The 16,620-nt window shown below is 38.7% G+C and overlaps 1 protein-coding gene across 1 annotated transcript in view; it reads right to left on the bottom strand.

Annotated features, from left to right (window-relative positions):
• The window catches only part of LOC106087012 (protein sax-3), a 435,183-nt gene extending 421,992 nt beyond the window's left edge, over positions 1-13,191 (bottom strand). Inside the window, exon 1 of the mRNA XM_059364263.1 lies at positions 12,852-13,191. Coding sequence (XP_059220246.1) covers positions 12,852-12,906 — 55 coding nt within the window. The 5' untranslated portion in view covers positions 12,907-13,191. The remainder of the gene's footprint in view (positions 1-12,851) is intronic.
• Positions 13,192-16,620: the final 3,429 nt, after the last annotated feature.

Below are 16,620 nucleotides of genomic sequence, written 5' to 3'. Positions count from 1 at the left end.
AACCTGATATAGCTGTCATATAAACCGATCTCGGGTCTTGATTTCTTGAGCCTCTAAAGGGCGCAATTCTTATCCGATTTGAATGAATTTTTGCACGAAGTATTTTGTTATGATATCCAACAACTGTGCTGTGTATGGTTCAAATCGATTCATAACCTGATAAAGCTGTCATATAAACCGATCTCGGATCTTGACTTCTTGAGCCTCTAAAGGGCGCAATTCTTATCCGATTTGAATATATTTTTGCACGAAATATTTTGTTATGATATCCAACAACTGTGCTGAGTATGGTCCAAATCGGTTCATAACGTGATATAGCTGCCATATAAACCGATCTGGAATCTTGACTTCTTGAGCCTCTAGATGTCGCAATTATTATCCGATTTGCCTGAAATTTTGTACGACAGATCCTCTCATGACCATCAACATACGTGTTTATTATGGTCTGAATCGGTCTATAGCCCGATACAGCTCCCATATAAATTGATCTCTCTATTTTACTTCTTGAGCCGCCAAAGGGCGCAATTCTTATTCGAATTGGCTGACATTTTACACAGGTCTCCAACATATAATTTAATTGTGGTCCAAACCGGACCATATCTTTATATCGCTCTAATAGCAGAGCAAATCTTTTCTTATACCCTTTTTTTGCCTAAAGAGAGATGCCGGGAAAAGAACTCGACAAATATGATCCATGGTGGAGGGTATATAAGATTCGGCCCGGCCGAACTTAGCACGCTTTTACTTGTTAAAGACTGTATCGTGATTTTAACAGACAGACGGACGGACATGGCTAGATGGCCTCATATTTTTGCGCTGATCAAGAATATATATACTTTATAGGGTCGGAAACGAATTTCAGAATTTTCAATCCAAAATGTAATTTAAACCTCAACGGCTTAGCGATACCTGCTCTTGTGGCATCGTATTTTATAACTCAATTTCGTCATTCTTATTATACACCCATCACCTGTTTGGCTGTTTATATATACCTAAACAATATAAAAATCGATATTTTTATTGTTGTTTGTTTGCATTTGGTTTGTGTTTGGTTTGTTTTTTTTCTGGGTTATCCACTTGTTTTTGTTTATTGAGACCTCCTGCCGCAAGAGCTCGCGAGCTCATGTGCATGTAGCAGTACGTGGCCAAACTTTTAGAAAAACAATATTAAGTTTTTGGCTGTTTTTGTTGGTGTTCAGGTTTTTTTTCTCTTCTCGCATTATTGATATTTAACATTCATGCATTTAAGGTTAAGCAAAGTTTTAGGCTAAAGTTTTCTTTGACTCCACCGGGCGTCTTTTAATTGTTTTGTTTATTCATCGCTATTGTTGGCTGCTTTGGGTAGTTGCCTGGCCGGAGAAGGCGTTCTGACTGTTTGGCAATTAAAATAATTATGAATTAATGGGAATTAAGTTTTTCTTAGTTTTTGGGGAATTTTTCCTTATAAAATGGTACAGAATTTTGGCGAAAAACTTGAGAGAAAAACGAGAAACTTTCTTCCTTGCTTCGGGATCGGCATGTGTGTGGTAAGTGGTTTAAATATAGGTTCCTTATTATGGCAAATTGCAAAAATTGCAAAACTAATGATCAAATAATCCAAAAACTTCGCACAAAGAGCAGTTAAGTAGAATTTTCTTGCATTCAATAATGCAAAACTCAACAAAATGATGTGGATATCAGTTGTAACTATATGCCATAGCAGAACCACTTCCAGGTCATATTTAATAACACATTAGATTTTGAAAATGCTCAAGAAATTTAGTCAAAAAATTAGTCTATGTGTTTTATGAGAACCCCCGATAGCAAATCAAATTTTGATTACATAAAAGTGCGGTCTTATTCTATAAGAAGAACGCTTCCACTGCTCCAAATGTCAGCGAAATCTTGTTGTAAATGAGCCTTCTAGGAACTCAAAACCTTGTATTAGGAGATCGGTTGTATGACATCTATATCGAAATGTGGCCCGCTCTTGACCTTACCCGGTATGGATGTTGCGAAAGCTTATATAACTGTTCCTAATTTCAGCGCAATCAAGCGTTATGAGCTATATAAAGTTTGTTCTTTAAAGCCTTTTTTACCGATTCAGACCATAACAAACGCGTATGTTGATGGTCATGAGAGGATACGTCGTACAAAATTTCAGGCAAATCGGATAATAATTGCGCCCTCTAGAGGTTCAAGAAGTCAAGATTCCAGATCGGTTTATATGGCAAATATTTCAGGTTATGAACCGAATTGAACCATACTTGGCACAGTTGTTGAGAGTCATAATAGAATACGTCATGCAAAGTTTCCTTCAAATCGGATAATAATTGCGACCTATAGAGGCTCAAGAAGTCAAGATTCCAGATCAGTTTATATGGCAGCGATATCAGGTAATTGATCGATTTGAACCATACTTGGCGCAGTTGTTGGACAACATAACAAAATACTTCTTGCAAAATTTCATTGAAATAGGATAACAATTGCGCCCTCTAGCGGCTCAAGAAGTCAAGACCCAAGATCGGTTTATATGACAGCTATATAAGGTTATTGATCGATTTGAACCTAACTTAGCACAGCTGTTGGAATTCATACCAAAACACGTTGTGCAAAATTTCATTCCCATCGGATAACAATTGCGCCCTCTAGAGGCTCAAGAAGTCAAGACCCAAGATCGGTTTATATGGCAGCTATATCAGGTTATGGACCGATTTGAACCATACATGGCACAGTTATTGGATATTATAACAAAATACTACGTGCAAAATTTCATTCAAATAGGATAACAATTGCGCCCTCTATTAGCTCAAGAAGTCAAGATTCAAGATCGGTTTGTATGGCAGCTATATCAAAACATGGACCGATATGGCCCATTTACATCGAATCCGAAGGAGAGGGGGGTGGGCGGACCCCTCTTACCACAATTTGCAAAAACGCCAGATCTCGAAGATGGATGCACTGATTTATGTGAAACTTTGTATGCAACCTCATGGTACCCAAAAAACACGGAATTGGTATAAAACTTTGGGGTCAACTAATATGGGGGGACGCTTCATCTCAAAACCCACCCAAACGGACTTGTTTACCGACTGAGACAATATGGATATCAAATGATAGGTATTTAAGAGAAGAGTACAAACTTGGTACACCAATGTCACCCTAAGGGTCGGGTTCCCCCACCCCCAAAACACACCATCCAACAGGACACTTTAACCGCTTTGGGCAAGTATAGCAAAAAGCTGATATAAAAAATTTATTCCTTTGTATCTGAGGCGCTCCTATTCCTCTCCTACTAGTAAAAATCAACACCATACTGTCATGTAGGGGAACGAGAATATATTGTATTCAACTGAAAGGACGTGTCAGTGTTCAAAAGCCCTCCCATCTTATTCAGAAAAAAGGAATTAAAAATAATAGATGAAGGCCGATTAGGATAGAATAGGACAGAAAAAGATCTTTGGTAGGAGAGTACACTTTTTACCCTCAAATTGGGATAGATCCGATCCGAATCATATTTGGGTTGGATGACAGGAGAACTAAGACTACCCACTGATTCAAAATTCAGCGAAATCGGGTAATAAACAGAGCTTTTATGGGCTTCAGAGCCTTCATCGGGATATCGGTCTGTATGGCAGCTATATCTAAATATAGTCCGATCTGAACCATATTTGGGTTCTATGTTAGAAGGCGTAAAACTATTCAATGTTTGAAATTTCAGCGAAATTGGGTAATAAAAAAAGCTTTTATGGGCTTCAGACCCTTTATCGGCAGATCGGTCTATATGACAGCTATATCTAAATATATTCCGATATAAATCATATTAGGGTCAGATGTCGGGAGGCCTAAAACTACTCACTGTTTAAAATTTCAGCAAAATCGGGCAATAAATAAAGCTTTTATGGGCTTCAGATCCTTTATCGGCAGATCGGTCTAAATGACAGCCATATCTAACTATAGTCCGATCTGAACCACATTTAGGTTCTATGTTAGGAGGCGTAAAACTACTCAATTTTCAAATTTCAGCGAAATCGGTTAAAAAATAAAGCTTTTATGGGCTTTAGACCCTTTAACTGGAGATCGGTCTATATGGCAGCTTGTGGGTTTGTTTGTTTTTGTGTTCCTTTCAATTTCAGAAACGACAGATTTCGGAGATGGGTGGTGCGATTTAAGCGAAATGTTGTGTGCTCTCATATATAGTATCCTAAAAATAAAAATTTGGTATTCAAATTTCGGATGGGGTACCTAGGGGTACCCCACCCTAAAACCTACCAAATATATATTTAGACCAAACAGGACAATATGGGTCTCAAATGAAAGGTATTAGGGATAACGAAACGTATCTGATATTCAATTGTCGGACCAAGTGTTAAGGGGAACACCCCTACCCCCAAAACACCCCCAAATCGGATATATATACCGACCGTGGCAATATGGGGCTCAAATGAAAGGTATTTGCGAGTAGAATACGAATCTTATATCCAAATGTGGGACCACGTTTCTGGGGGTCCACCCCTTCCCCAAAACACCCCCCCCCCCCCCAACAAGACTTAAATAAAGGGTATTTGAGTGTAGAATTCGAATCTGATTTCCAAATATGGGACCAAGTATTTGGGGGGCCGCCTCTCCTCACAAACACCCCAAAAGGGGACAAATTTGCGACCATAGCAAAGTACGATTTTGATATCAATATTGTGGTGTCAATGGGGCCACCCCACCCCCACAAAACCACCCAAATAAGAAGTAGTAGCTGTTTATTGTAATATGAGGCTCAAATAAGAGGGTTTTTAGAGTAGAATACGAATCCGATACATATTTTCAAGGCTAACTCACTGAGTGGCCGCCCATCTCCCAAAACACCCCCCAAGCCGGTCATGTCTGCCGACTGTGGAAATATGGGACTCAAATTAAAGGTATTTGGGAGTAGACCACGTATCTGATATCAACAGTAGGGGCCAACTGTCTAGCGAACGTCTCACCACCATAACAACCCCCAAATAGGACGTATTTGCTCACCAAGACAATTTGGGTCCTAAAAAGGGTGGAACTAAATATTTATAGTTTTTAGGGCCAATACCCCAAACCGGACGTATTTGCTGACATTTTCAATAAGGAGTTTAAATGAGTTTAGAAAACGAATTTGATATCCAATTTTGAGGTCAATGGCAATATGGGGTTCAAATAAATGATGTATAGATATATGAGAATAGAGCACGGGCTTAGTGTTTGGTGGACCACCCCAATCCCCAAAACACCCGTAAATCGGCCATATTTACCGACCATATCAATGTGGAGCTTATATGAAAGGTATTGGCGGGTAGATCAAGAATTTGTACCCACTTTCGGGACCAATTTTCTGGGGTTCTACCACTTTCTCAAAATACCCCACTAACAGCAATTTTTTACTGACCATCGCAATATGGGGCTCAAATAAAGGTATTTGGGAGTAGAATACGAATTTGATATCCAAATGTAGGACCATGTATTTAGGGCATCACCCCTTCCCCAAAACACCCCCCAAAAGTTAAAAATTTTTCGGCCATGCCAATGTGTGGCTCAAATGAAAGGTATTTGAGATTAGAAAACGAGTTTGATAACCTATTTTGGGATCATGTGTTTGGGCCTCATCGTGTAAACTCCCCTAAGCCAATGGCAATATGGGGTTTAAAAAAATGATAGTTGAAAGAAGAGCACGATGCTGATATTTTTCAGGGCTAAGTGTCTGGGGGACCACCTCACCCCGAAAAAACCCCGAAATCAGACATCATGAGAATAACGGGCTGAAATAAAGTATTTTAAGAATGGAGTACACTTTACATCCAAACTTAAATTCGTAGACCAATAAAGATCATATGGGGTTCAGACTGTTATTCAAGCGATATACTATTTTCGTAGCATGGTATTTCACTAAAAGCTCTTTAATTGTCGAAAATAAATATTCCAAGAAAAATTTTTTTCCGATCCCTTGTCAACTAAAGGGTGATTTTTTTGAGGTTAGGATTTTCATGCATTAGTATTTGACAGATCACGTGGGATTTCAGACATGGTGTCAAAGAGAAAGATGCTCAGTATGCTTTGACATTTCATCATGAATAGACTTACTAACGAGCAACGCTTGCAAATCATTGAATTTTATTACCAAAATCAGTGTTCGGTTCGAAATGTGTTCAAATTTTGACAAATTTTGTTCAGCGATGAGGCTCATTTCTGGTTGAATGGCTACGTAAATAAGCAAAATTGCCGCATTTGGAGTGAAGAGCAACCAGAAGCCGTTCAAGAACTGCCCATGCATCCCGAAAAATGCACTGTTTGGTGTGGTTTGTACGCTGGTGGAATCATTGGACCGTATTTTTTCAAAGATGCTGTTGGACGCAACGTTACGGTGAATGAACACATTTCGAACCGAACACTGATTTTGGTTATAAAATTCAATGATTTGCAAGCGTTGCTCGTTAGTATGTCTATTCATGATGAAATGTCAAAGCATACTGAGCATCTTTCTCTTTGACACCATGTCTGAAATCCCACGTGATCTGTCAAATACTAATGCATGAAAATCCTAACCTCAAAAAAATCACCCTTTAGTAGCTCCCATATAAACCAATCTTGCAATGTTACTTCTTGAGCCCCTATATGGAGCAATTCTTAAGCGATTTGGCTGACATTTTGTACAATGCCTTCTACTATGGTCTCCAACATTCAAATCAAGTATGGCCAGAATCGAGCCATAACCCGAAAAAGCTTCATTAGCATGGAAATTTTTACTCATTAACGTTAGTCTGGCTATAAAGAGATGTCGGGCAAAGAACTTGACAAATGGTTCTATGATGCAGCGTATATAAGAACTTAGCAGGCTTTTACTTGTTACTTCAATTACATCCCATACTGTCAATTTTGCTCTGAACTTGAGAAGCCGAATTGAGCGATTAGTGTTACTAAAGCTTTGTCATGAGATTATCTGACAATGGGACACATTCAAAATGATATAAGCTAAAAAACTCAATTATGGTTATATCCTTAACAATGTAATGAAACTGAATGCTTGTTTGGTCTATTTCAAAGGCTTAATTCCAATTTAATAAAAAACAAACTCAAAAGTCTTCTCTCTGCCTGATTCAATCCATTTTTAATGATAATCAGTCATCAGATTATGTGTGGGTTTTTCGCACTGACGCCTCGCTTAGTTAAAGCTCTTTCCTAATTTGCTTAAATAAAATAACCAAAAAAGCCTTAAATAAAATTCATTAAACTATTAAATATTTAAAAGTAGATATTACATATTCTCCATAGTATTTAGGGTAAATTGAGTGCCAACAACTTTGAACAGAATGTTAGCAAAACTCTTGTTTGTTGCCATTTGCCCATGTAAAGTAAATCCTTTAACATGTCCTAAACAAGATTATTAAATTATCCCTTGACACGCAGCTGTTTGTTGAGGAGAGTAGAATATTTGTCCTAATTTACTTGGTCTTTTCTGTTGGGGCATTTTGTGGCAGCCAAGTTATTTAGGACACCCAAAAAGGATATTCTGCTGCAGTATGTGTGACGGACATTCCTATACGAATGAGTTTAAGCGCAACTTGTTTCACAACAACACCAAAGAGTGAAACTTGTAGAATTCTATCCTTCATTCTCTGAGTGCGTCTACTTCGCAGTCTGCTTTCACTCTCTGCCACAAGGTTTATTAAATTTATTTCTTAGTTATGAAATTTCTTGGTATTTCTTAAACTTTTCATGAATATTTCTTGCCATATATTTTTGGCAACATTCCTTGCTTTTCCCTTATGAAGCTTATGGCACATGTTTAGCATTGAGGGAAGTTGTCCTTAGTGGTATGGGGCGGGGAGGGGGGTAAACCCCGCACCGCACGTGTGGATTTTAAATCTTTATGTCATTAGCAATCATAGTAACCCTTATCTGTATTTTTTTTTTCTATTCATCTTTTTTTCTCTCCCCCTCTCTCTCTCTCTCTCTCGCTTTAATGGTTAAAAAGGTTACGAAATGAAAAAAAAAAACTTTAAAACTTATGGAGTATGATTTATTTTTAAATATTTATATCATTTAACAAACAAACATGAAGAAGTTAAACAAATATGGAAATTACTATTCAAAGCTGCAGGCAAAGTTACAATTTAATCAGATTTACAAACTAAAATTTAAAACAAATGGGAAAAACGACTTTTCATTAAAAGAGATTTGATGAAAATGCTGCAAAGTCAATAGCGAGTGGTTTTCACGGTTTTTACATTTTTCACTGGACTTCAAACCATAGGACTGGAAATATAGAGAGTTTTCTAACAAGAGGTATTTTCTTGGTACTCAACCAAAAATTAAATTTATGAAATAAATATCCGTTTATAAGAACAAGTGAAAGCGTGCTAAGTTCGGCCGGGCCGAATCTTGGGAACCCACCACCATGGGCTCTGCTACAATATGGAAGCTATATCTGGTTATAGACTGATTTGAACCGTACTTGTTACAGTTGTTGGAAGTCATAACGGAACACTTCATGCAACATATCAACCAAATCGGACTTAAGTTGCTAATTCCAGAGGCTCAAGCAGTCAAATCGGGAGATCGTTTTATATGGGAGCTATATCTAAATCTGAACCGATTTGCACTCCCCAACGACCTACATCAAAATAAAATATCTGTGCAAAATTACGCGTTCGACCGCTATCGTGATTTCGACAGACGAACGGACGGAAATGGCTAGTTTGGCTCAAAATGTCAAGAAGATCAAGAATATATATACCTTGAGGGGCCCTAGATCAATATTTCCAGGTGTTACAAACGGAATGACTAGATTAGTATACCCCCATCCTATGGTGATGGGTATAGGTGGGTTAGGTTTAAGTGGCAGTCTGCCATCAGACTCACTTAGACGTTTTCGTCCATTGTGATACCACGGGAACAGATGAAGGAAGATGCCTTCTACTTCCTACAGTTGAACCATTCAGATCGCTTTAAAAAGCCCAATAACTTACGAATGTTCAGATCCGCTAAACCAGACAGGTTCTCAAAGAAATGAGAACCTAAAGTGGAAATCAATCCTTCTGACTGCTAGTGTGGGACACACACACAGAATTCTGTTCTATAATCTCTTCTTCCTCGATGTTCCTACAGCTTCTACAAAAGTCATTGCTGGCAACCTTCAGTTTTTTAGCATGTTTCCCGATTAGACAGTGACCTGTCATGATGGACAAAATGTCTGAGACTTCTGTTCTACCCAAAGAAAGCAAAGCGGTAAACCTCTTCAAGTCTAGATTAGGCCACATGGTTTTGGAATGCTCACAGTCTACTGTTTGTGACCATCTATCCTTCGTTGGCCTTCGGGCCTGTTCCTGAAAACTTAGCTTACATTTCGCTAGAGGCATACTCACAGATTCCAGTATCCCTGAGATGTGTAGGGTAGTTCCTAGTCTCGCAAGCTCATCTGTTTTAGAATTCCCTAGGATATCTCAGTGGCCCGGCACCCAGAACAGGTGAATTTTGAACTGCTTAACCATCTCGTTGAGAATCTGTGACAGTCGAGGACGGTTTTTGTGTTCAGAAATACTTTGTCCCGGGATTTAAAGGCTGCCTGGCTTTCTGAGAAGATATTTATGCCAATCATCGTAATGACATTATATCTTAGCCATTCCACCCCTTCCCCAATTGCAAGGATCTCCGCTTGATACACAATGCAGTCGTTGGATAACCTCTTCGATATGACCAGTTCTAAATCTTTAGAGTACACCCCAAAAGTCGCCTGGTCGTCTAGGTTGAAGCCATGCGTATAGAAATCTATGTAACTTCTGTTACCAGCGACATCGTAGTTCCAATCCTTTCTATCAGGAATAGTGTACAGCACTTTTTATCAAAAAGCGGCTCAAATAGTTTGTAATCAACACTGCCTGGGACATCGGATATTGTATCAAGTCTCCGTAGCCGACACATGACCAATGAGAAAGATCCCTAAACATCACGGCAGTGCTCGCTTCAATTTGTCTAGCCGCAATGTCCAGGGGCATAAACGAAGCATTGAACTCACTGCATTAGATGGTGTCGTCCTAAGTGCGGCTTTCATACTTAACCGACTTGTTCGTGCATCACAGCCGCACTTAGGACGACACCATCAGATGCACTGAGTTTAATGCTACAATTATGCCTCTGGACATTGTGGCTATAACAATTGGAGCATCCTTTGGATCCGATTAAGTATTGAGCATTGGGAGGACTTTTGAAGCGCAGTCCATCAGACCACAACACCATATAGCATTATGGGTCTAACAACTGCAGTATATACCCAATGCATGACACGCGGTCTAAACCCCCAACTTTTGCCAATGGCTCTCTTGCAGGTGTATAGGGCAAGAGTTGGATAACCATTGCTTTAAATGTTGTCCATTGTTTTCGCCGGAATAAAAACGCAGGCGTTCAGAATGATAGGCGGATATAGACTTCAGTGGCATGAATTCGATATGCACATTCAGGGCGAAGTGTCCCACAACAAAAAGATATTTGAGAGTTAAAGAAGGCGCAGCAGTTAAGTATTGAGCAGTTGGTGGACTTTTGAAGCGTAGTCCACCAGACCACAACACCATATAGCATTATGGGTCTGACAACTGCAGTATATACCCAATGCATGACACGCGGTCTAAACCCCCATTTTTTGCCAATGGCTCTCTTGCAGATGTATAGGGCAAGAGTTGGATAACCATCGCTTTAAATTTTGTCCGATGTTCTCGCCAGAATAAGAACTCAGGAGTTCAGCGTCATAAACGAGCATGGGCTACAGTGGCACGAATTCGATATGCACATTCAGGGCGAAGTGTCGCACAACAAAAAGATATTTGAGAGTTAAAGAAGGCGCAGCGGTTAAGTATTGAGCAGTGGGAGGACTTTTGAAGCGCAGTCCACCAGACCACAACACCATATAGCATTATGGGTCTGACAACTGCAGTATATACCCAATGCATGACACGCTGTCTAAACCCCCAACTTTTGGCAATGGCTCTCTTGCAGGTGTATAGGGCAAGACCATCGCTTTAAATGTTGTCCGATGTTCTCGCCGGAATTCCAACGCAGGCGTTCAGCGTCATAAGCATGGGCTACATTGGCACGAATTCCATATCCACATTCTGGGCGAAGTGTCCCACCACAAAAAGATTTTTGAGAGTTAAAGAAGACGCAGCGGTTAGTATTGAGCAGTGGGAGGACTTTTGAAGCGCAGTCCACCAGACCACAACACCGTATAGCATTATGGGTCTTACAACTGCAGTATATACCCAATGCATGACACGCGGTCTAAACCCCCAACTTTGCCAATGGCTCTCTTGCAGGTATATAGGGCAAGAGTTGGATAACCATCGCTTTATATGTTGTACGATGTTCTCACCGGAATTCCAACGCAGACGGTCAGCGTCATAAGCGAGCATGGGCTACATTGGCACGAATTCCATATCCACATTCAGGGCGAAGTGTCCCACCCTAAATAGGTATTAGAGAGTTAAAGAAGGCGCAGCGGAGCGAGCCCGGTTCGTCTAGTATCAAATTAAACATCGTTTACAACATGAACTATTTCTATTAAAACTCGGAAAATTCCTCATTAAAACTGAGGCCAACATTTGTTTAGTGTGAAAATTTCTAACCTGATTATCAACATCCATGTAGGTTATGGGCTGACTAAGTTCATATAGAACGAATGAACAATGCAATGAAAATTGCGGCTTTCAGAAACTCAGGAAAACCAATACGGAGATTGATTTATATGGGATCTAAATCTGTTTATGAATAGATTCGGTTTATATCAGGATTCACTAATAGAAGGTTAGGTCACATGCAAAACACAAAGTGGATAGGCCCCATAAACATCATTAAGGATGTCAAATCTGACGATTGAAAATGTCATCATATAGGAGAAAACGTAAACAAAGAATGAATGTAAAAAGAGAACAAGTTGACATCCTCAATGCCAAGTACTGCCAAATATTAAAAAAAAAGTATATCGGCTGATCGCTTGGCTTAACCTTATTCAGTGAATCCTGGGTTTATATTTGCCTCAATTGTTGGAATGACAGAACACTAGGTGCAAAATTTCCGTCCATTTTGATAAAAATTGGGGCTTTTAGGAGAACAAGCTATGAAATTGGCAGATTGGTTTATATGGGATATTGATAATCAAAATTCTAACCTGATTATATCCAACCATATTAAATGTGGCCGGAGGCCACCGTAGCGCAGAGGTTAGCATGTCCACCTATGATGCTGAACGCCTAGGTTCGAATCCTGGCGAGGCCACCAGAAGAAAAATGTCAGAGGTGGTTTTCCCTTCCCAATGCTGGCAACATTTGGGAGGTACTATGCCATGTAAAACTTCTCTTCAAAGAGGTGTCCCCTGCGGCACACCGTTCGGACTCGGCTATAAAAAGGTGACTCGGCTATAAAAAGGGGTCTCGGCTATAAAAGGGGCCTCCTTATCATTGAGCTTAAAATTGAATCGGACTGCACTCATTGATAGGTGAGAAGTTTGCCCCTGTTTCTTAGTGGAATGTTCATGGGCAAAATTTGCATATTAAGTGTGGCTTGGCTAAGTTTATATAGAATGAAGTTGTACTTAAAAATTGGCGAAGGTGATTAATAGTGAAGAGTACATAAGATTTGTTTTTTTTTTTTTGCCTTTTTTATCATCCTTCAAATGGATTATCCTTTGTTACACTATGTAAACTAGGCTGCATTAATAATTCACCTTATTTGCCTTATTTCGAATAGCTACATTAATTGAAAATCATTTGATTGGTTTTCTTTTGCTCATTTTGGTCTATTCCCATGTCTGTAGCAATACGATTACACAAAATCCATGTCTCTATACCATGTGATAGCAATCTTACCTTGTGTATAATTCCATTTTAATAAAAATAGGATGAATATGAAACGTAGATCCATGGCTGCTATGTTTAGCCTTTTGTTTTCGTTGTGGCAAAAAACAAAATATAATAATAATCTTATGTTATTTGTTTGTTGTGCTCGTAGCTAAAGTTGCGTCTCTGGCCTCTGGGCATAAAGGCCAACAGGCAAACTCTGAGGCAATTTGGCGTATAACACAAACACTCACAAAAACGCAAACGCGCGCCGCACACAAAAACACCAACGGAAACGGAAGAGTATAGCCCGAACTAGCAAAATCGCTGTTGTGAAAGCATATTAGGATGAAGGTATTCTTCTTCAAATTCACTTGTATTTGTAGGTAGATAGGTAGGTAGTTATGTGTGTACGTATATTTCTTCTCTGCTTGTTTTTATTGTGATGCTGGGTTTATATTTTTTATATGCTTGCGGTTAGAATACAATTTTAGTAGGATTGGGGTTTTCCGGTTGTTATGCGTTTATTTTTTTTTTGGATTTTTGCGAATATAACGACTACATTCTTTTCTTTTTTCGTAAGGAATAAGCATAGATTTTCGGTTTTATGTATGTAGATAGGTATATATATTTGTATAATTTTTTTGCTTTTAATGGTTATGCTAGATAAACATTGTATTTCATATTTTTGTTGTTGTATGGGTTTGTTACAAAAGGCGTATCAACAAACGAGATTTGCCAAATTTGTTTTTTTGTTGGTTGTTGTGGTAGAGCTTAGCTTGTCCCTCTTTTCTTCTTCTTTTGGCAAAAGCGTTTTTTCTTTAAATATTTTCTGTTTAAATATTTCTCTTTTTTTGAGTTTCGTTTTCAATCTTTAATTCACTTTCCTTTGCTGTTTCATGCTTTTGTTTTATATTTTATTTATAGCCAATTTTTACCGATTTCTTTTGCTCTGGCCCAAAAATTTTATGTTCTGGCATCATAAATTTTTATTACTTTTTGGAGATTAACAAGATTTCGCAATGACTTGTGGAGTTTGCCTGATTTGCCACAATCTTTAAAAGGTCATTAAGCAACCAAGGGCTTTTGCAAATTGTGGGAATTTTTGAATTCCCTTCTCCTTAGCGTATGACAACGCTAAAATAACGTTTTATTACTGCAGCGAAATTGTTAAGGGATTTGCTGTTTTCTTTAAATTGCCTGCTTAACCTTTTGCAGCCCAAAAGTATGCAATCAATTTAAAGACATCCTCAAAAATAGGCTTCACTTTGTTAAGCCTAAAAGTAGGCTTTAATATTGTTGTTTAATGTTAACACTTTAGCCAACGCTTTACCCATACATTTTTATGTACATTTCATTAACTTCCACGTTAAACGTCTGTTGAAAGGGGGGAAAAAAATCTGCATGTAATTGTTTCACATACACTTCACACCAACAGTCAGGTATGACACCTTTGTTAATTGAATTGAACTTCGAAGCACTCGCTCTTCTATGTGTTATGTGTTGAGCAGGTACCGGGAATTCCAAAACGTTCATTTGCTCGCTTTGCTCGTTTTACGCGTCGTTCAGCGTTTAACTTTTTTTCGTTGTAGGTGTAAGCGCCTTGTTTTTATTTTTATTTCATTTTTGTTTTGTTGATAGTATGGATGGTGCTTTAAAAAACAAGTTGTGCACTAGAATTTCTTGTTGTATTTTCTCTGGTATTTTCACTTCGTCTAACTAGAGATACGCTTGGAGAATGTGTTTGGCAGCATTATTATTCCTTGCTACCCTTGCTGGCACATACCAACGAGTCCTAGGCCCGTACACACTCACTAACTAGCACTCAGCACACACACACACGCACACACACTCTCAGTGAGAGGTCTGAAGGAAAAAAAGTTACGAAATAAAACGACATTTATCCGCTCGTTGTACCGTTAACGTCTATTACCAAAGCTCAACTGAATTTTCGTATCCTGGCAGGAAACTGTCCAACATGCAGGAAGTCTAAAGTTATTTTCATTTATTCGTATTTCGCTTCTATTTTAGAGTTTCAACACAGCACCACTCCAACGCATGGTGGTGAATATTCAAACTTAAGCATAAAGAGGGTTACACAGAAACTCTCTCTCTCTCTCACGCTCTTTCTCTCAGTAAACTAAGAAAACAGCATTTTGCTGAGAGTAAAGTGTCTAGCATTTTCGGAGTTTTATTCGCCGAGAGTAGGTAAACAAAAATACCGTTACCATTACCCACCTCTTGCCTCACTCATTCATGAGATTTTTTTTGTTGTTTTTTTGCAAATATCTCGTTAATCTCAATCGAAGTCATATGTTACTCCGAAACAATAAAGGCTTAAGGTATGCTGGTATGTTCGTTCGTTCGTTCATTCATCCATTGCCTTGCTTGCCTGTATGTGTGCAAATATGAAAGGCATTTCATTCATGGCTGAAGATGCTCAGGAATATTCTTAAATAGTTAATGCAATGAAAATCATTAGGGATCCCTGCCGATTTGCAGGATATGAGAACTGTAAGTGGAGCCTATTGGCATTCCTTATTGCCTCTGGTGGTTATTGGGGCATGGGATTTTTGCAATTATGGTCTGATTGCTTTAATTATTGCTTGGTTTCTTAAGAGTAAAATCACAAATTCAATTAAATACTTCACCACTACAACGAGGAGGTGTAGACATTATTTAAAGTTATGAGGAATTGTGAAATAGGGGAGGATACAATGTAAATTAGTTAATTTTTAGGAAATTTCTGGATTTAAATTCTTGAACCCGAAAATTATACTGGGTGTAGTGAGGCCTGAAAGGCAATAGTCTGACTTGAGAACAACCAGCAAAATATGCTTCAATCAGCAGATCTGAACTTTAGATATTTAACACCACAAGCGTTTTTATACCCTACACCATCACTGTGGTTGCTTTTGCATGCAACGCTACGAAGGAGAAGTGCTAGACCCATTGACAAGCATACATAGGAAAAGTAAAAGCGGCCGAACATGGATCGCATTTTGTCGAGTTTTTTTTTTCGCGGTGTCTCTTTTTAGGCAAACAAAGTAAAGGAAAGGATAAAATATAATAATTGCTATGCTATTGGAGCTATATCAAGTTATGGTCTGCTTCGGACCATAATGGAATGAATGTTGGAGACCATAGTCATTGGGTACAATTTCAGCCAAATCGAATAAGAACTGGGCCCTTTTGGGGCTCAAAAAGTGCAATAGGGAGATCGTTTTATAGGGGAGCTGTATTAGGTTATAGACCGATTCAGACCATATTTGATACGTACGATGAAGGTCACGTTGTACAAATTTCACCCAAATCAGATAATAATTGCGCACTGTAGAGGCTCAAGAAGTCAAGATCACAGTTCGGTTAAATGGCAACTATATCAGATTATGTAACGATTTGAACCATACATGGCACAGTAGTAAAAAGTTGCAATGAAATGTATCATGCAAAATTTCAGCCAAATCGGATAAGAATTGCGCCCTCTAGAGGCTCAAAAAGTCAAGACCTTAGATCGGTTATATAACAACTATATCAGGTTATGGACCGATTTGAACCATACTTAGCATAGTTGTTGGAAGTGATACCATAAAAATTCAGTCATATCGGACTAAAATTGCGCCCTCTAGAGGCTCAAGAAATCAATACCCAAGATTGGTTTATATGGAAGCTATATCAGTTTATAAACCGATTTCACCCATTCTTAGCACAATTGTTGAAAATCATAACAAAACATCTAGTGCAAAATTTCAGCCAAATCGGATAAGAATTGCGCCATCTAGAGGCTCAAGAAGTCAAG

Source organism: Stomoxys calcitrans, chromosome 3 (genome assembly GCF_963082655.1).
Source record: "Stomoxys calcitrans chromosome 3, idStoCalc2.1, whole genome shotgun sequence".
In the NCBI taxonomy this organism is placed as follows: Eukaryota; Metazoa; Arthropoda; class Insecta; order Diptera; family Muscidae; genus Stomoxys; species Stomoxys calcitrans.
Note: the sequence above shows the minus strand (reverse complement) of the source record. Positions and strands in the feature narration are given on the sequence as shown.